The sequence below is a fragment of the Leopardus geoffroyi genome, chromosome B2 (genome assembly GCF_018350155.1).
Source record: "Leopardus geoffroyi isolate Oge1 chromosome B2, O.geoffroyi_Oge1_pat1.0, whole genome shotgun sequence".
Classification (NCBI taxonomy): Eukaryota; Metazoa; Chordata; class Mammalia; order Carnivora; family Felidae; genus Leopardus; species Leopardus geoffroyi.
Genome location: NC_059332.1, coordinates 28,738,797 through 28,759,692, shown reverse-complemented (window position 1 = coordinate 28,759,692; position 20,896 = coordinate 28,738,797). Strand labels below are relative to the sequence as shown.

The 20,896-nt window shown below is 40.9% G+C and overlaps 1 protein-coding gene and 1 long non-coding RNA gene across 11 annotated transcripts in view; one reads left to right on the top strand and one right to left on the bottom strand.

Annotated features, from left to right (window-relative positions):
* Positions 1-472: 472 nt before the first annotated feature.
* Positions 473-11,606, bottom strand: LOC123609708. Of its 3 annotated transcripts, none has more exons than XR_006717918.1 (4): positions 11,306-11,606; positions 6,445-6,603; positions 5,823-5,926; positions 473-540 (listed from the first exon to the last, which is right to left on the bottom strand). It is a non-coding gene; the product is annotated as an uncharacterized LOC123609708 (long non-coding RNA). The 3 variants fall into 3 exon arrangements; XR_006717917.1 differs by lacking the exon at positions 473-540 and adding an exon at positions 3,481-3,522; XR_006717916.1 differs by lacking the exon at positions 473-540 and having other exon boundaries at positions 5,340-5,926; positions 11,436-11,606.
* Positions 11,607-11,755: 149 nt separating this feature from the next.
* Positions 11,756-20,896, top strand: part of DUSP22 (dual specificity phosphatase 22) — a 73,812-nt gene continuing 64,671 nt past the window's right edge. For 2 of the 8 annotated variants that reach the window (XR_006717115.1, XM_045497625.1), the window contains exon 1: positions 11,756-12,140. Coding sequence is in view for 4 of the 8 variants with exons in the window: in XM_045497625.1 (XP_045353581.1) it covers positions 12,120-12,140 (21 nt within the window). In the remaining 4 variants the exon portion in view is untranslated. Of the gene's footprint in view, positions 12,141-12,186; positions 12,410-20,896 lie in introns of those variants that run through there. The other 6 variants (XR_006717114.1, XM_045497622.1, XM_045497626.1 and 3 more) reach the window with 5 other exon arrangements.

Genomic DNA, 20,896 nt, shown 5'->3' with positions numbered 1-20,896 from the left:
TAAAGTCTTTAAGTTTAGGGTACCATGGGTAAATCTAGTTTCTAGGTAGTGGGAAGGTTAGGGTATCCCAGAGGAGGGGCCTGGGTAATGAGAGGGGAACCTGGAACAGCAAATAATTTCTGCTACTGCTTATCTGTGTAGCCCTAAGAAAATCATTTAATGTTTTGATACCTGAGTTGCCAAATGTCTTAGACTAGAATCTGATGATATTCAAAGGCCCTTTGAGTTCTACAATTCAATTTTCTTTAGTATATACCAAATATGATTTGCTGATGTGGCTCATTGTCAACCGTCTATCTCTTGAGGCCAGGTTTTCCTCAAAACATATAGGAAAAAAGGCTTCCCTTCACAAGGCTGAATATTTCCCAAACCTATATACCTGTATGTATGTATGTATGTATGTATGTATGTATGTATGTATGTAAATATATATCTATATCTATATGTGTATATATCTATATCTATATATATCTATAATTAAGCTGCTTTTATTTATTTGCAAATTCTATGAAGTTCAAAGTCTTCCCTTAAAGATGTTACCTGTAAGAATATGATAAAGGACAAGGTGAGAAGGTGGGAATTGGTGAGAGGTGGGAAGCCACTATAATCAGTTTGGCTTCGAAGGAAGAGCACATTTTGACACTGCCCTTATTATGTTTAGACATAAAGCATATGCATCACTTCCTATAATATCACACTTTTGGAAATGACACCTTATGAACCAAGAATTTCAGAATGTGGCATTAAGACAGGTCAATCTTATATTACTGGCTCTAAATAACCAAAATCATTGTGCTTGAAACACGCATGAATGTATGTATTTGTAAAGAACCTGCATACCAGAAATAAGGAAATGTAAGAGCCAGCTAAGACAGTGCCATCAGTCCTTTCTGTAAGGTCCCAAAGCAAATTTTACAAACTCAATTATACCACATTACATGGAAATTGTTTACATGTAAGACCTTTCCCATGGGCTTAGTAAATAAATGTGAGTTAAGCATGAGGGCAGTTTTGGGGTGCCTGGGTGGCTCAGTCAGTTAAGCATCCGACTTTGGCTCAGGTCATGAGTTCAAGCCCTTTGGCTCACAGCTCGTGAGTTCAAGCCCTGTGTCGGGTTCTGTGCTGACATCTCAGAGCCTGCAGCCTGCTTCCAATTCTGTGTCTCCCTCTCTCTCTGTCCCTTCCTTGCTCGTGCTCTCTGTCTCAAAATTAAATAAACACTAAAAAAACATTTAAGTGTGGGGAAGTTTTGTTTATATTTCTGTATCCTGAGCATCTAACACAATGCCTAGTATATAAGTTTTCAATAAATGTTGGTTGAATAAATAAGCCACCTCAATTCTTGGATGGGGAACGTGCATGAGGACATCCAAGACCATGTTACCTGGAGAGCATTAATTGGACTCAGGGACAGTAGGAAGTGAGGGGATTTAAGAAGTGGAAGAAGATGATTCATTAATAGATTTATGTACCGAAACCCTCCACTTTATGAAAATATAACCACTTTTAGAAGACTGTCTGTTTCCTTTGAAATAATTACTCATTCTTTCAAGCATTGTGATATCTTCAATTTAATATCATAAGGAAAATATATTAGGCTCTCATCGTTATTCTGAAATAGTTTCTAGGAAAATATTCAAACGGAACCTAACACAACTCTTGACTTATTTGGGGAAAAATAAAAATATATTTTTCTCCAGGGAGAAATACTAACATTGGCTTCTCTTCAGCCAATATTTCCCTCTGGAAAGTATCGATTGCCCATTACAAACCTTTAGGAAATCCCAGTTCTTGCCTTTGTGCAGCTTTCAGAGCTAAAACAGCCTGGCCCTGCTTAGTGATGGGAGGCAGCTGCTCCTTTTCAACATAAAACACATAGACTATTTTTAAATAAAGAAGAAGATGCTTAAATGATAAGTATTTGTTCTCATTTCAAATGAATTCATATTTCCCCGAAATACATCATAGCTGTAGGGTAACTGGCTGTTCTGGGTTGCCCAAGACTTAAAGGGCTTCTGGGGACACAAGACTTTCAGTCTTAAAAGCAGCAAAATCCTGGGGAAACTGGGACAAGCTGGTCACCTCACATGACAGATGCTTTATACCTACTCAGAGAACCAAATTTTCCCCTCTTTTTATGTGATGACTAAATATATTAGAAATAAGAAATTCTACAAATTTAAAAAGAACAGAAAGTGACTAATGCAAACAAAAACCATATATTTCTTTAGGAAATAGGTAAAGAGGGCTAAGGGATTATTATCTTAAGTCCATAAAACGAGTACATTTAATAACTGGAAGCAAGCATGGTCTGTTTCAAGGTAGTTCTGCAATCAGTTAATTAGACATTTTACCTCTGAAGCCCTAAGACAGACAGCTATGCAATTCTGGCAATTAGAATCAACACTTAGACTCATCCTGAAGTTCTAGAGTTGCTATTACTCAAGAAAAGAAAAACCCACAAACATACTTTTATCCAAAAAGAGGGTTCATACCATGATTTGAATAAAATAACCACAATGAGGAGAGCGTCCTCCCCATTTGCTTGGTTATTATGACTTGAACAAAAACAGATTTTAAAAGCAAAAGGTCATTTTAAATTGGCCATATCTTAAAAATTATTGCAGTGAGGATGTATTGAAAATATCCACATAACAATATTTATTCTTCCAATCCATGAGCACAAAATGTTTTTCCATTTCTCTGTATCTTCCTCAATTTCCTTCATAAGCTTTCTATACTTTCAACATACAGATCTTTTACATCTTTGGTTATGTTTATTCCTAGGTATTTCATGATTCTTGGTGCAATTGTGAATGGGATCAGTTTCTTTATTTGTCTTTCTGTTTCTTCATTATTAGTGTATAAGAATGCAACTGATTTCTGTACATTGATTTTGTATCCTGAGATTTTGCTGAATTCATGTATCAGTACTAGCAGACTTTTGGTGGAGTCTGTTGGGTTTCCATGTATAGTATCATGTCATCTGCAAAAAGTGAAAGTTTGACTTCATCTTTGCCAACTTGGATGCCTTTGATTTCCTTTTGTTGTCTGAATGCTGATGCTAGCACTTCCAACACTATGTTAAACAACATCGGTGAGAGTGGACATCCCTGTCGTGTTCCTGATCTCAGGGGGAAAGCTCTCAGTTTTTCCCCATTGAGGATGATAGTAGCTGTGGGCTTTTCATAAATGGCTGTTATGATGTTTAAGTATGTTACTTCTATCCCAACTTTCTTGAGGGTTTTAATTAAGAAAGGATGTTGAATTTTGTCAAATGCTTTTTCTGCATGGATTGACAGAATCATATGGATCTTATCTTTTATTAATGTGATGTATCACATTGATTGATTTGCAAATATTGAACCAGCCCTGCAGCCCAGGAATGAATCCCACTTGATCATGGTGAATAATTCTTTTTATATGCTGTTGAATTCGATTTGCTAGTATCTTGGTGAGAATTTTTGCATCCATATTCATCAGGGTATTGGCCTGTAGTTTTCTTTTTTTCTGAGTCTCTGTCTGGTTTGGGAATCAAAGTAATGTTGGCTTCACAGAATGGGTCTGGAAGTTTTCCTTTCCTTTCTATTTTTTGGAACAGCTTGAAAAAGATAGGTATTATCTCTGCTTTAAATATCTGGTAGAATTCCCCAGGGAAGCCATCTGTTCCTAGACTCTTATTTGTTGGGAGATTTTTGATAACTGATTCAATTTCTTCACTGGTTATGGGTCTGTTCAAATTTTGTATTTCTTCCTGTTTGAGTTTTGGAAGTGTGTGGGTGCTTAGGCAATCTACACATTCAATGCAATCCCAATCAAAATTGCACCAGCATTCTTCTTGAAACTAGAAAAAGCAATCCTAAAATTTGTATGGAACCAGAAAAGACCCCAAATAGCCAAAGCAATATTGAAGAAGAAAACCAAAGCAGGAGGCATCACAATCCCAGATGTTAGCCTCTACTACAAAGCTGTCATCATCAAGACAGCATGGTATTGGCACAAAAACAGACACATAGACCAATGGAATAGAATGGAGACTCCAGAATTGGACCCACAAAAGTATGGCCAACTAATATTTGACAAAGCAGGAAAGAATATCCAATGGAAAAAAAGACAGTCTCTTTAACAAATGGTGCTGGGAGAACTGGACAGCAACATGCAGAAGAATGGAACTAGACCACTTTCTTACACCATTCACAAAAATAAACTCAAAATGGATAAAGGACCTGAATGTGAGACAGGAAACCATTGAAACCCTAAAGGAGAAAGCAGGAAAAAAACTCTCTGACCTCAGCCACAGCAATTTCTTACTTGACACATCTCCAAAGGCAAGGGAATTAAAAGCAAAAATGAACTATTGGGACATCATGAAGATAAAAAGCTTCTGCACTGCAAAGGAGACAATCAACAAAACTAAAAGGCAACTGATGGAATGGGAAAAGATGTTTGCAAATGACATATCGGACAAAGGGCTAGTATCCAAAATCTATAAAGAACTCACCAAACTCCACACCTGAAAAACAAATAATCCAGTGAGGAAGTGGGAAGGAGACATGAATAGACACTTCTCTAAAGAAGACATCCAGAAGGCCAACAGGCACATGAAAAGATGCTCAATGTCACTCCTCATCAGGGAAATATAAATCAACACCACACTGAGATATAGCCTCATGCCAGTCAGAGTGGCTAAAATGAACAAATTAGGAGACTATGGATGCTGGAGAGGATGTGGAGAAATCAGAACCCTCCTGCACTGTTGGTGGGAATACACACTGGTGCAGCTGCTCTGGAAAACAGTGTGGAGGTTCCTCAAAAAATTAAAAAAATCTACCCTATGACCCAGCAATAGCACTGCTAGGAATTTACCCAAGGGATACAGGAGTGCTGATGCATAGGGGCACTTGTACCCCAATGTTTATAGCAGCACTTTCAACAATAGCCAAATTATGGAAAGAGCCTACATGTCCATCAACTGATGAATGGAGAAAGAAATTGTGGTTTATTTACACAATGGAATACTACTTGGCAATGAGAAAGAATGAAATATGGCCTTTTGTAGCAACACAGATGGAACTGGAAAGTGTTATGCTAAGTGAAATAAGTCATACAGAGAAAGACAGATACCATATGTTTTCACTCTTCTGTGGATCTTGAGAAACTTAACAGAAGATCATGGTGGAGGCGAAGGGGGAAAAAAAAAGTTACAGAGAGGGAAGGAGCCAAACCATAAGAGACTCTTAAAAACTCAGAATAAACTGAGGGTTGATGGGGGAGGTGGGAGGGAGGGGAAAGTGGGTGATGGGCATGGAGGAGGGCACCTGTTGGGATGAGCACTGGGTGTTGTATGGAAACCAATTTGACAATAAATTTCATATTAAACAAAGAAAATATCCACATATCACACTGTCTTATATATCAGTTATCTAGCTATCTTTCTACCCATCACTGTACTTGTCCACCTGTTAGGCTGCCCACAAAAACCTTACGAAGCAGAAAGAGGAACTGCCATTTAAAAGTCACAAAGTAGAGACCGATTTCATATCACCTTCGAGATGAACTATGCCTTTAATAGGGAAAAAGCACCATCACGGACCCTTTAATTACAAGAGAGGTAAAATAAACACTTCCTTAGATTTTGGAGCAGAATAGGGAATGAACTGATGTCATTATAAAGCCAAATATAAATGTTTTCAGATTGTGACCTTGTTCTAGTATGTACAGTATGCAAGTTGTGTATCAGTGAAGCAGGGGTCGCTTTGCCTTTGACTTTCTTGCCCTTTTTAGGGGTTACTGGATGTATGAGTAGTCAAAGAGAAATATACCTTAACTTCCTCTGAACTGAATGTTCCCCATGCTATGACAGCTTGAACTTCTCTGCAGCTGTGGTTCTTGTGTTAGTCATTTGCACAGATCTGAAGTTGAAACCCTGCATAGAAAAGGCACACAGGTGTGACCAGCACTTGAAAAGTAATGGTCTTTGAATAACACAATGTGGCTCTAGGTGAGATCTTCTTGGCTGGGGGTTGGGGGTAGTTTGGGTGGTGAAGAGGAAGGTAGTTTCCTGGAGAACAGGTTTTCAGTGAGAAAACAACCTCACTTTGGTGTGGATAAGAAAGAAGATAATCCTGGTCTGTAGTCTAGCCTGAGCAGCTCTTTATGTATGACGGTTTTCTCATAATTCATAGGGTTTTAATGATGAATGACTAATCAAAATAATGATCAATATTATCTAATGTAAAATCCAATAGAGTGTTAAATAATGACACCATTATGTCATATGAAATGGACTTCCCCTCTCATGATAAGTGAAATTTCTTTTGGGACATTCCATTCTCTGAGGAAACCCCCTCCTCTCTCCAGCCCCCTACCCAGACATTTTAAGTATCTTCAGATATAGTTCAATTTCTGTTTCACACAAAAGGGTAAAAAACAAACAAAACTTACCAACACACAGCTTTTCACTGGAGAAAAACTCTAAAGGAACATTTAGCAGATGGATGTTATGTTTGCTAAGGAGGGCTGCTCTTGCCCAATCATTCCTCAGAGCTGGGGCTTCCCTTGCCATCTTCCTTTATATCTTCACTTCCGGGCTGCCCTAGGGCCCTGCAGGCATATTAAGAAGCAGAAGTGTGCCTTTAAGAGGGTGGCTGCCCATGCAGGTGTCATAAATGTGGACAGATGGGAACTCTGACCAGCGACATTTAGGGACCATCCCACTCCCCACTAGATATAAGGGTATGTGGTCATTTTGAATCAGGTTTTATGAAGATTTAGAATCCATTAACATAGTACTACATAGAAGGTAACTGGTCAGAGCTCCTGGTGTATCTCTTCATGCCCAGGTGAGTTAGGGTAAGAAAGCAAGGCCCAAGCTATATTTTATACCAGTACCGTCAGGCAAATTAAAAAGATGAATATTCTAGTGAATCTAAAAAGACATTAGTAGTTCAGATTTTAGTAGCTTTGGGCTTGGATCATCAACCATGAAAAAGCTTTCTTTTTTAAATCATGCAAATTATTTTTTAATGTTTATTTATTTTGAGAGAGAAAGAGGCACAAAGAGAGGGAGAGAGAGAATCCCAAGTAAGCTCCATGTTGTTAGCACAGAGCCTGATATGCGGGGCTTAATCTCATGAACCGTGAGGCCATGGCCTTAGCTGAAATCAAGAGTTGGATTAACTGACTGAGACACCCAGGATCCCCTAGACCATGGAAGATTTTAAATAACCTGTTTGTTGTCTCAGATAGACCTTTCTTGGCAGATATAGGGAAGAACATAGGTCAATTGCACACAAGGAAAATAACCATAGCCAACCTGAAAGATGGATATTCGTAAACCAGGAATGGTTTCTTAATCAAAGCTCAAAGAACAACATGATATCAAGGGCAAAACTACAGAAAGTACTGGGCTCCACCAACTACAGCTATGTCTGCAACTCAAGCGACAGAGTACAAGAGTACAGAGTACAAAGAGCTATCCCACATGGAAACTATTCTAAAAAAGGAAAAACAGGTAGATGAGGTATTGATAGAGTATCTAGCACATAAAAGAATGAATTATTCTTGAACCTCACATGACAAATGCAAAAACGTCCCAGCTGTTTTCTCTCTTTAGTTAAAAAACAATCTGACAGTTTCCCCACATACTAGGAGCTATTATAGGTACTAGATACAAAGATTGATGACAACAAGTCCCTGCCCTCATGAAGCTTAGAATTTTGGAAGTTAGGTGTACTCACAATACACATGCATCCATGTTATGACTTGTAAGCTGACAATAGTGTCACCTTCTACTTGATTTTTAGGAACCAGGGCTCGGGCTCTTATTTCCTCCTTTGCCTGATAGTCCACTCTATAAACTCCTTGATAACCCCATTCCTCCAACACTGGCCTTACCTCTGCCACCCCTCCCAAGAACTCTACATGTAGCAGACTTTATTGGCTCCCAACTATGTCTGATAGCATCTCTCCACTGGCCTCCTCCCATATTCTCCAACCCCATCTCTCTGCCCTGCTTACCTACCTGCACGCCCATTCCTCTAACTATTCTTCCCTGATCTCACCAAATGCTTGTGCTCTGAGCTCTGGGCTCTCCGAACCTCATAAGGGGAAGGAGGACACCAAGTTCATAATCAGAAGACTACTTGGAGGGCTGGAAATTGGTGGCCTTTTAAAGGTTGAAGTCATTGAGGAGCCTACCCTTATGGTCAGGATGAGGTTGACCCCAAACAGTCAACTGGGTACCCTCTTTCTGGACAGTTTTGGAGAAACAAAGAAAATGTTTTGTGCTCTTGCTTAGTAGTCCTAGGCTCCATCTTTCTTCTCTCCACAATTTCTTAGCTTGCTTTTACTTTCAGTAATGCTTTGGTTATATTAGTTCTTCATCTCAACTTCTTGTTCTTAGATTGTTCTTGTTTTACAGCATAGCCTAAGAATTCTGTGGAGGATTAACATTATCTAATAGTATAGATTTAACTTGTTATAAAGTGAGAGAGAGGAAGAGTGACAGAAAGAAAGAGATTTCATCTCTAAAAGATCTCGTCCTTGTGGCCCCATCATTCAGATGATAATGGCAGAAAGTGCCTTTTGCTCTCCAAGGACTAGAGATATTTCTGATTGTCACAACTGAGGGAATGCTACTGACATATAGTAATAGAGACCAGGGGTATTCCTAAATAGCCTACAATGCACAGGATAGCCCCACAAGCAAAAAAAAAAAAAAAAAAAAAAAAAAGAAATCCAACCCCAAATATCAGCAGTGCTGAGGTTGAGAAAGTCTGGACCAAGGAAGACCAAGGAAGATTACATAATTCCTTTTCACTTGGGCAGAGGTTTATCTCAATTCTCTGAAAATATCAGTAACACTCTTAATGATTTGGTTGACTATAATGATTGAGCTTCTGCTTGTGGGCTTTTGCATACTACTACCTTAATGTTCAGTTATTACTCACTAAATAACACCATTAACTGGTTGTCCTTCACCACATGTGTACAGACTCAGCTTAATAGACTACTCCTCTCTTGTGCACATGTGAAGGCTTTACTTATTTGGAGTCATTACCAAAATTTGTGGTTTTGAGTGTGTTGAGAGACAGGAAAATGACAAGAAGGAAAGTGGAAGTAAAAATCTTACATGGAATGAAATTCCTCTAGGCTTATGATGACTTAAAAATTTTATGAGAGAGAATGTAAATGAATAGTTTCTACTTTAGATGTGAAACTTGCCAGCTTCATCTAGGAGTCTTCTATCTTCCCTTCTTTCTATAATCAGGAACTATAAAGAATAAAAGAAGACAGGAAGGCACTTGGAAATGGGAAGGTCACCTGTTCAGCATGAAAACTGAACCTGAAAATCTCTGAAGTGTTGCTACGAAAATGAAAAGAGAGAAAACCAGGATGTGTGGCCAAATTGGATAAGACTTTCCCTTTTCCATTTCTTTAGCCCCAAACTTGCAAGATATGACAAACTGTTAATTATTGTGTGCTGATGAAGAGAAATAGGGTTAGGTTCTATGGTAGGATGGGGGAGTGCAGGCAGATAGTCTCCCCTCCCCCCTCACAAATGCACAAGAATATATTTTAAAAATCTGATTCTTCTGATTTCTGATGTTAATGGCCTCCTCTTTTCTCATTTAACCAAAAATAAAAACTTGCAATTGTGAAATGAGTTCTGGGCATGTGGATCTTGTGGGGCCACACTGAATACAGGGCAGTGCACCCTTTTTGACTGTTAGGAGATAATCATTGCAGGTTCTGAGCCTAGGAGAGGTTGTAAGAAAGGAAATATTCCAAATAGATTATAGAAGAAGAATTGGGTATGGATCTGCCATTTATGGGAAAATACCAACTTATGAACTGGTTGTGTTCTTCAAAGTTCATCTGACTCCCGGAACAACAACATCAGTAAAGTAGAGGGAAAAAGAAGTAGTTCATTTATTGCTAGATAGTATCTTCAAAAATTCAGTCAAATGCTCTCATTTTAAGGAGAAATAAAATGTTCAGAAAAGTTGATTATCTTGCCCAAGATCACTCTGAGATTTAGGAACAAAGGTTGTTCTTGGGATTCCCCAGGCAGTCCGTTAACCATGCTTTGTTATTGATGAGCAGGAAGTCAGTAAAAATAGCGATTGTGAGGAGCAGAGGGTAGGAGTGACTTCCAAGTGACTAGAAGGTGGAGAGGAGAGGTGAAGGTGGTAGAGAAGGAAAACTCCAGAAGCAAGGGTTAGAAAGGATGATGCCTGATTTGGGTTCTATCCAACCTATGGGAGCCAGTTTGGGTGTACACTGAGTGGGGGTTTCCTACATGTGGGGTTCTGGTCCCTGCTATTGCCCAGAAGATATGGAATATAAGGAGAGAAATGGCTCAGATGGAATCTGGAAGTTCTTTTCAAAGTATCAGCATCCCTCAGAATATAACTGCTGTCTTCTCAGTTCCCTAGAATTCATTAATTTATTCAGCAAATATCTATGGAATCCCTATTTCGTGCCAGGTATTGTCTCAGGCCACATGACTATAGTAATGAATGACACCAAGTCCTTTTCATCTGGAAGCTGCTTTCTAATGAGACAGATAAAATGTAAGAAAACAAATATGATAATGTCCAATTATGTTAAGTGCTGTGAAGAAAATAATATAAGGTAATATGACAGTGACTTGAAAGATCTACCTTAGATTGGGTGGTCAGGAAAAGCCTCTTTGAGAAGGTGACACTTAGGCTGAGACCAGAGCCAGCTTTGCAAAGAGCTAGGTCTGTGTAGGGGGCACAGTCCATATAGAGTGCAAGGTTCAGCCTGGCAAGTTCAACAGGCACACAGAAAGCCAGTGTGGCTGTAACTTTGTGAGCAAGGAGCAGCTTAAATGAGGTCATCAGGGGTGAGCCTGGCCATATTAGATTGATGCATATGTTCATTTAACAAACATTTAAGCACCTATTGTGTGCAGAGCATTGCTGAAGATATACCAATAAAACTGAGAAACCTCTACCTCAAGGATTTCATCCCCAGGGAAGAAAATTAAGAGTTTAGTAGGGGTGACAGAATTCTCAAAACAATTCTGCTACAGTTTAGAAAGTGTTCCACTCTAGACAGAATCATAATGCAGACATTACTACGTTGCATAGCAAGGACAGGGGCTTTCCAGAAGCAATTATATTAACACAACTATGCACCTACTACAGTCAGTTTACAATCTGAAGATGGGCACACACTAGTCGTCCAAAGCCACGGTAAGAGGTCTGAGATCCCGCCATCTGCTCCCCCAGGGTAGGGAGGTTAAGTCATCCCAGAGATGAGTCATTGAGCCCACCTTTTCCCACCGGGTGAGCCTTCTCGGTCTCCGTGGGTGGGGCAGGGCCATAGGAATCCCCCAACCCGGGCCTAAATCTGTCGCACTCAGAAAACCCAGGCAGGGGAGCCGCGAAGACCAAGGTTAGCACCTGATTCACCGAGGGAGTCGAGGCAGGGTGGTGACTACTGGTAACAGGCCCCCCGAGTCGCCCCAGGGGAAAAGGTCTGCGGGAGTTTTGGTGACCCCGATCTCGGGGGACCTGGCCTAGAGACGCGCTGCGGCCGGGTAGAGGCGGTGCCAGCGTGACCACCAGACCCCGCCCCCGCCCCCGCCCTTCAGTCTACCTCCCGGAACGCGCGCCGCAGCAGCCCCCGAGGCTTGCGCTGCGCGTGCGCTTTGGGTTTCGGCTCCCGCCGCCCATGAGCTGTGGGCCGCGCGGGGCGGAGCGAGCGGTTGCAGCTGCCGGGAGCCAGACTACAAGTCCCAGGGAGCCGGTCCGGCCAGGGAGGGGCGCTGGGGTGCACAAGGGGCGTGCACTGGCAAAGCAAGACCATTTCCCGGCAAGGGCGCCAGTGCCTCTGCTCTGTTCGTCCGGGAAGTCCGGGTCGGACGAGCGGAAAGCCTTAGAGTCCAGGCCGGCTCCCTGGAGCAAACCCAGTGGCCTGGATGTCCCTGATTATTATTATTGTTGTTTATGCTGCGAGCACGAAATTCTTCCCCAAGGCCTCCTCCCCCGCCCGCCCCACCTGCTCCTTCCTCCTCGTGTTGTAATATGCCTTTAGTGAGCCTGCGACCTCATTTCCAAGGGTGCTAGAGTTCGCATTCAGCCACCATGGGGAATGGGATGAACAAGGTAACGTGTCTTTCTTTCATTTGTTCTGGTTTTGCTTACACTTTTCAGCCTTCCCCGAGGCTGGTGTTTGCTGGGCAAGGAGAGAGCCCTCGACGAGTGCCCTGCTCTCGCTCCGACCTGTCTGGCCAGGTTCCGTTCCACAGCGACTTTGACACCGGGTGCGCTTTCCCCTGGTGGGAGCGGGAGGGCGGGGCGGCGCGCCTGTCGTGGTGCTCGCGATGTTTTTGTTTTTGAGGTGCCCCGGTCTCCAGCTTCCTGCGGGCTTCTGGGTAAGCAGTCTTCCGCACCTACCCTGCCATCCTGTGTGCTCTGCGACTGAGAGCAAGCCGTGCTCTTTAAAAGCGTTGACACTTGTTCGGTGGAGACCTCAGCTGAGCTCAGAGGGGTTGTGGTTTCTTTTTCTCCCTTCCCCTTCTCTCCCAGAGTCGACTCTTGAAGCATCACCACCCACATTATTAGTAAACTAGAGTAGCTATTTAATTCCTGTTTCTCCCATATTCTTCTTCTTCTTCTTTTTTTCTTCATGTGGACAAAGAAGTTGACAGAGACCTAAGTCCTGAGGTGTTACCTGGCAGGGGAGGGAGTTGTTGAGAAAACAGATTCAGATTTGGTTTATCCTGGATTAATATGGCTTCTGCAGCAAGGGCAACCTGTTTGGCTGTTTGTGCTGATTTTGCCTCACAGAAAATCCGTATTGGTCTCTTCTTTTTGTCTCTGTTTTGCCCCCCACCCTCTACTCTCCAGTTTCCCCAACCCCCTTCTCAGGTTGTGTTTTTCCTGACAATGGAAGATACCAGGTTTTAGCCCTGTAGTTGAGAGTTGCCTGGGGTTCATGTCACCCACATGGTTAAGGATTTTGTGATCTGGTACTACTGGTTTAAAGGAGAGACTTAGAAAACTTTTAAAAGTCCTCACCAAAGATAAGTACCTCTTCATAGGCCTTTAAATGATCTGCCTCCATTGTATTCCACACACCCACATCTCCACACAGACTCAGCTTTCATAGTTGGTGGGTATAACAATGTGGCTTTCTTTTCTTTTTTTCTTTGTGCACTGGGGTCAGCAGTGGTTTGGTTCTTTCAGCTAGAGTGTGAAGTGGGATGGGGGAGTATTAGAACTCAAGGTTGGGAAGAAGAGTTCAGTCAGGCATAATCCTGTGTACCCAGTTAAGTTTTTTCACCTGCCTGTTTCATGTTTATTGTGTTCTGCAGACACAGTTTATGGAAGAACTACTGTATGATTTAGGCCTGCATATCTGAGGCTTTTGGTAACCAGAATTGTATTCCTTGTGTGTATGTATGTGTGTGTGTGTGTGTGTGTGTGTGTGTGTGTGTGTGTTGGGGGAGGGGGGCAGTGATCAAGATTGGAAACAGACTATTTCTCTCTTGGGTAAATACTTGCATTATGTCCCCATTAGCACTGAAATCCATCAGCACCATGAGCCTTCTGCTTGTTAAATGAAAACAACAATAAAGGTGCTTCCTTAAATTTGTGGTCTCTTTTTGCCTTCCCACTAGTTGTAGTCATACCTTAGCTTTTCTTTAGTTCTTTCTAGTTTTTTTCCACTTGACTTCTTCACTCTCCACCTTTTTCAGCATTTAATTTGTAGTATTTTAATATTATAAGTCAAAGAACATAATACCAATGATTGCCTGAATGTTCAAAATTAATTTAAGACTTTTCAGCAAAAACAGTCATAGTCATGATTTTTATCTTTTGAAGAAGTAATACATTTCTTGTTGTTATTATCTTAACCATCTTGTATTGTAAACAGAGCCATTATATCTAACGTGCTGTGCTGTGCTAGTTGTAAGGGCAGAGGGAGAGTATAATGGTAAATGACACAAAGGTTTTTCATAGAACCTTTGGTATAGACCAGCAATTGAACCAACGGAGGTGTTTGCCTCCATTGTCACAAGTGAGTTTCCTATGAAATCCATGGACAGCTTGATTTCCACAAGGTAGGATGCTTTTGGAGGACACAGAGCAGTGAGGAAAAAAGAGGCAGTCAGCTTGGGCAGCTGGGTTCTGAATGAAGTAAACCAACCCTGGCAGTCAGTCAGGGGTTAAGGTGTCAGAACCAGAGCGTCCTCACATCCTACCTATAATGGTAGTGCTTTCTTTATCCCACGTTTAGGTGAGTAATTCAGGTTGACCGAGATAAAAACATGCACTTGGAGAAGCATTTAGAGTGGATTTCTCTGACATACTGCTCAGTTAGAGAGACTAGATTTTTGTTTGTAATGGGACATTATAGTACTTAAAATTAATAAGACAGTATAGGAGTTTCCATTATAGGTCCTCACCCAAAAGAGTAGGAGGTTCAGACCCTTGAAAGAGCTTTGCATCAACTGGGAATTTTCAAAGACTCTACAGAAACATGACATTTTCATGCAACAGGCTATTTAGTTTAACTCTAATCTCACTATAGATGTTTACTAGATTGAGCTTTAGCATCTTAGGCACTCTGCATTGTAGCTATGAGCCAGACACCTGGCTTTGAGTCCAGGCTCTTCCACTTACCAGCTGGGTGACTTTGGGTAGGTGATTTATCCTCTGTGTACCTCATCTATAAAACAGGGATGAAAACAATAGCACTTCATGGGATTATGGTGAAGATCAGATGAGTTGCTCTGTATGGTAAAGTCTCGAAATAGGGCCTGACACACCATAAACTCATTAGTGATTACAGTTTTGGCCAATTCAGAGAATCTATTTGGGAATCGTTTTAGTTGCCTGCCTTTCTCTCCTCCTTTTATGAATCTCAAACATGAAGGAAAAGAAAAGATGGCTTTTCCTATTTTGCAATTAATTTGGAGCTCTGGGGAGCTTTATCAAGTTATTTTTCAGAGTCTTTAGAATTCACTCGGGATAAACTGCCATCCTAGCACAAAGAAAAGACCTCCACTAACTACCTTCACAATCAATGGAAACTAGGTTCCAAACCTAGCATTAGGAATTTAGTCATGTTACTTAATCTCTCTGATGGTCCATTTCCCACAAAGAGGAAAAGACAGACCTCCTGGGGTTATAGTCAGGGTTAGATTTTATATGCTATAGGCACATGACATGAGGCTCAAAACTAATAGATCACAAATGCTGTGTTCTCTTTCTCTACATCCTCACATCTTTGGCCAGAACACAGAAGCCTCATTCCCTTAAATTGCCTGTGTAATATGCTGTGTCCACCTAACTGAGACATGATGTTTACCACACAAGAGACAGGAATGTATTGATGAGAACATCTTCCATGAGGACATGGAATATAAATAAAAACTGCTATTCTTGGAGCAGTCGTAAGAAAATCTACATTGTTTAGTTCCTAAGTTTTCTTTTGCTTTGCTCTCAGCACAGAGCCTGCTTGGATCCTCTGTCTCCCTCTTTCTCTGTCCCTCCTCCCGCTTGCATGCATGCACTCTCTCTTTCTCTCTCTCTCTCTCAAAATAAATAGATAAATATATTTTTAAAATATTTTAAAAAATAAAATGTGGCTAACTGCAAATGAGATGTGATTTAAGTTTAAAATACACACCAGACAGTACAAAAATTGTAAACCATTCTATGAATAATTTTACATATTGGTTACAGAAATAAGTTTGTATGTTGTATATTATAAATATTATGAATATATATTCTGAATATATTTCAGTTAAGTAAAATATATTATTAAAATTGATTTCATCTGCTTTTTACTTTTTATGTGACTGCTAGAAAATTTTAAATAACGTGTGGCTCACATTGTATTTCCATTGGGCCACCACCGTGGTAAAAGACAGAGGGGTAGGGCTATCACAAAGCCTGATTTGGGGTATCTCTACCACTCTGCTGCTTCATGAGTGTGATCTTGAACAAGTCACTTACTGTTTCTGAGCTTCCATTTTTTTACCTCCTTCAATTCATAGAGACGGTGGTTAGCTTATCTAGTTTTATTTGCTCTAAAACAAATATGATGATACCTCCCCCAGATACTACCAAGATTCTTGAGAGAAGCAAATGAGAATTTATTAGAAGACATTCCTGCAAACTGTAAAGTACAAATATGCACTGCTATCAGTGTTCTTAGATTTGTTCCATTAATCGTTATAGTGATAACATTGGTTTAGGATAGCTGTGTTCTGCTTAGGAAGATAAGGGAGTATAGTTGAGAAAGGAGTTTAGTTCAAGGGGAAAAGATCAAAGACATGAATATGCCTCCTTAAGCATATGGCAGGGTTCCTCAACTTCTACACTATTAACATTTTGGACAGGATCAATTTTTGTTGTGGGGGCTGTCCTATGCATTGTAGGAGGTTTACCAACATTCCAGGCCTTCTACCCACTTGGTGCCAGTTGCCCCATTCCCCCATTGTGACAACCAAAAATGTCTTCAGGTATTTCCAGGTGTCTCCTGGAGGGCAAAATCATCCCCCATTGAGAGCCACTGGCCTAGGCTTCTCCATTCAGAGGAGAAGGTGTGTGTGACTTAGGACTAGATTGTTATCAAAAGGTGTAATAGGGCCTTAAAAGTTGAGAAGCTCTGTTTTTGTATAGTAAGGGGCTGGAAGGTTAGACATCCTTGTGCTATGAATGCCACTGTTTCCATGTGACAGCACCTGACTTGGCCACCTTCATAATTTATTCATCTGTTCATCCCCCTGTTCATCATATTATATTATTGAACACCTGCTGTTGTCAAAGCACTGTGCTAGAGCCTGTACTGGGCTTCTTGTCAAAGACAAGAAGACCCTGCCACCTGGCCCCAGGCAGCTTACAAGAGGAGTACCTCTGCAGGAGGTGAATATACCATGTACACAGCTGTATAGATAAAAACTGCTCTATGCTGGTAATCTCTGTTTTTGGTCCTCTGTACTACCTTCTGGATATTTTTTCTTTTCAACATTATATTTTTATTTTGTATTGAAGGAAAGATGCTGAAGGCAATGTTCTAAGTGCATACGAGAGTATTCTCAGTTTCTTCCTTTTGTAAATGCAAACTGGTTAAGTCCATGGCCAAATGGCATTAAGAAAGTGTGTGAAATTTAACCCTTCTGAGAATCCACCAGAACTCTCCCACTTACTCCTGGCTTTGAAACCCAGAAATTTCTGACTTGGGAAGAATTAAGATTCTCCTACCCCCCACGACCTTGTACTGCTGCCTGATCGGGAATTTTATCTCTTAAATCTGTTTGGGTGGTGTTCTTAGACTCCATGGCATCCTGAAGCACTAAGAGAAATGTTTAAAAAATAAACTCAAAATATTTACTGCCTTAGAAGTAGTATTTTGTTCATAAGTGCTTTTTTTGTGGCTAAGGATTTGGTTTTATGTATTTCTGTATGGCCAGTGTTAGTATAGTGTGGGTGTGAACAATATTGATGAAGAGGATCCATTAACCATGGAAAATATTTAGCATGGTCTCAAAGTATTTCTGCAAGAGTCTGCCTTCATTTTCTATTTGCAGACAGTCTTTTATCAGAAAACAAGAATCTTTTTTGACTAGTGTAGTGCCAGAGAGCATCTTCTCTTGCAGTTCATGCTATGCTCCATCACCTTTTATTATCTCTTCATGTGCCAGACTCTGTGGCAGGCTTTTGAGACAGAGTAGGGAACACAATAGAGACCTCCTTCAAGGTCAATCAAAAAAGCAAGCAAATAGGGGCGCCTGGGTGGCGCAGTTGGTTAAGCGTCCGACTTCAGCCAGGTCACGATCTCGCGGTCCGTGAGTTCGAGCCCCGCGTCAGGCTCTGGGCTGATGGCTCAGAGCCTGGAGCCTGTTTCCGATTCTGTGTCTCCCTCTCTCTCTGCCCCTCCCCCGTTCACGCTCTGTCTCTCTCTGTCCCAAAAATAAATAAACGTTGAAAAAAAAAATATTAAAAAAAAAAAAAGCAAGCAAATAATAAAATAATTTTAAGTTCTGATAAATAAGATGAAGAAAATAACAGAGTGGTGTGATGAAGGGTGTCAGGGAGTTTAGTGGTCAGGAAAGCTGACCATCTCAGGAGCTGTCATCTCATGGATTATCTAAATGACAAGGAGCCACCCAGGTGAACAATGGAGGAAGACCATTCTCAGAAGAGGGAAAGAACAATTATTTTCCAGGAGGCCCAAAAATGATTAGGACCAATCTAGTTCTTATTATTTTAGAGTCATAGAACATTCCCAAACTGCATATACACACTTCTTTCCTTGGTCTATGCTTTTCTTTCCTTCCAGGTGGTAATGATTTTCATGTGCTTTGCATTCTTGCTTCTGGCTTGAGCTCAGACTTCATGAATTGACTGATTGATCAGCCACTTTGTCCCAGATGAACATTCTGCTCCTCCATGATCTCCTCTACAAGTCATCTTTATGCTGGAAAATGATTGTATTTCATTTTTCTCTTTCTCTGTACTTAAGGATTACCAGCAACAAGTGGATGGGTCAAATGTTTTGAGTTTCAAGTTTGAATTACGAAGCTGACTGGAGTAAAAGTTTAAATATTCATGGGGTTTTTATTTTTCTTGAAAACAAAACTGTAATTTCTCTTTCTGCCAATGGCCAGTCGTGTAGCCTTCCTTTATCTTGTTGTGTAATTCTATATAGAAGAAACTAAAGAAACTGGGATTGAGCTATTCACTTTCTATTTACAGCCCTTGAAACACTAGTTTACTCTCTTGGTCTTGAAAATGGAGTTAAAAGTTGACTGAAATAGCTCTGTCACCTCTTTGCATATGTGGAATTTAAGAAACAAAACAGATGAACATGGAGGGGGGTGGGAAAGGAGGCAGACCAGCAAACGGACTCTTAACTCTAGTGAACAAACTGAGGATTGCTGGAAAGGAGGTGGGCAGGGGGATGGGTTAAACAGGTGATGGATATTAAGGAGAGCACTTATTGTGATGAGTACCAGGAGTTGTATATAAGTGATGAATCACTAAATTCTACACCTGAAACTAATATTATGCTGTATGTTAACTGAAATTTAAATAAAAACTTGAAAAAATTAAATCATAAAAGTTTAAATGCATGCAAAAAAAAGTGCATCTTAAATTATTTTTAGTAAATTGGCTGTTTGATTTTGGTAAATTTAAGCCTTCCTCTGCCAGTACTCTGCTCTGGCATCCCAAAGGGATGCCACTCTCCTCCAACACTGGCCCCTGTGCTTCTCCCTCCCAATATTTAAGGTGGGTTTTTTTTTATATAGTTGATAACAGTTGAAAATTGGGCTGTTTCCCTTAAAACCTGGATGCTGGAATTGGGGGTCCCACTCTGCATCTTTGTGTCGTCACAAAGCTATGGGGAAGTTTGGGTAAAAAGCAGGCATGGGGCTGTGGCTGAAGATATAGCAACCTGAGTTCGTGAAGGTCTCTCTTGAAGTGCCAGATTTAGGTTTCATGGTGATAGATACTTGGAACCCTGAGAAGGTTTTAATCTGAAGAGTTACATACTCAACTTTGCACCTTAGAGGGGAGTTTGAGGATTCCTTTTGAGGGACAAGTCCAGAGGTAGGGAGATCTTTAGGTGGCTGTTACAATAAGCTAGAGGAAGCTGAACAAATGTACTAAACAGAAGTTTCAAGAGGAGCAAATAAATTGGGGAGCTATTAAGGAGTAGAAGTAAGTATTTAATGGGGTGCTAATAGAGTCCAGAGAAGGGAGGAATCTCTTGTCAGAGTGATCTCTAACTGATTCTGGGACTGCCAATGGTGCTGCTGTTTACAGGGTGGATAGGACTTTGCTAGTCTGTGACTTGCCTGAAGGTCTGTGCAGCTCATTTGCATTTGTGCATTTTGTCTGGGTTGAAAGGCGTACATCAGGGGCTGTGGTTGTAAGCAACACAAGCCAAATGTGGTTGCTTTGGGTATAATAGGTAGGATGGCCAGGAAGGCTGGAGAACCAAATTAAGGCTACCCTGCCAGAAGCAGATCCTAGAACTTGTCTGGGGAGAGCATTTCTGGGGCTACCCAAAGATACTGCTGCTGCTATTGTTAGGCTCCAGATGTGCTACCAGCCCTGCTGCCCCTAGTGTAGGAGAGAATGCTCTGGGTTATCTCTGGTTTCCAGTCTGGAGCAGATGTGGAGACCTCTTGCACTTAGGTCACATTTCCATGTCACAGCAGCAAAGACAAATGAAAGTAGATATCTGGGTATTTGCAGCTTCTGTAGTAAAAGCTAGGCTGTGCTTCCCACCACTCTAAAGTGGGTGGTGGGGGGGATTCCTCAAACATAAGAAAGGGCTTCCATGGCTAAGAAACCAATAAAATAAAATAATTGTCCATTACAGTGTTTATATATTTTTTAGTATAGCTAAGGGGGATGAGGGACCCCAAATAGTGGGGACTATTTCTCTGTTTAAAGAGAATATTGAGAACAAAGAAATGTGACATTGCAAGGCAGGACCAGTAAGGGGTAATAGGAAAATGGGGGTTACTTGACTTGGCTGCATATTAGAGAGAAATAGGGAAAATCCTTCAAGGGTAAGTTGGAACCATCCTGTGGAAGCCAAGTTGAAATTTTCAGTTAAAATTCAGTTTTGGAATAGAAATACCACATGAGCCAAGAACTCTCCTATTGGGTATTTACCCAAAGAAAATGAAGACACTAATTTGAAAAGATATATGCACTCCTATGTTTACTGAAGTATTAGTCACAGTAGCCAAGATATGGAAGCAACCCGAGTCATAATAGACAAGTGGATAAAGATGATGTGAGATCTATCTATCTATCTCGTGGAATATTACTCAGCCATAAAAAGGGACAAGATCTTGCCATTTGCAACAGCATGGATGGACTTAGAGGGT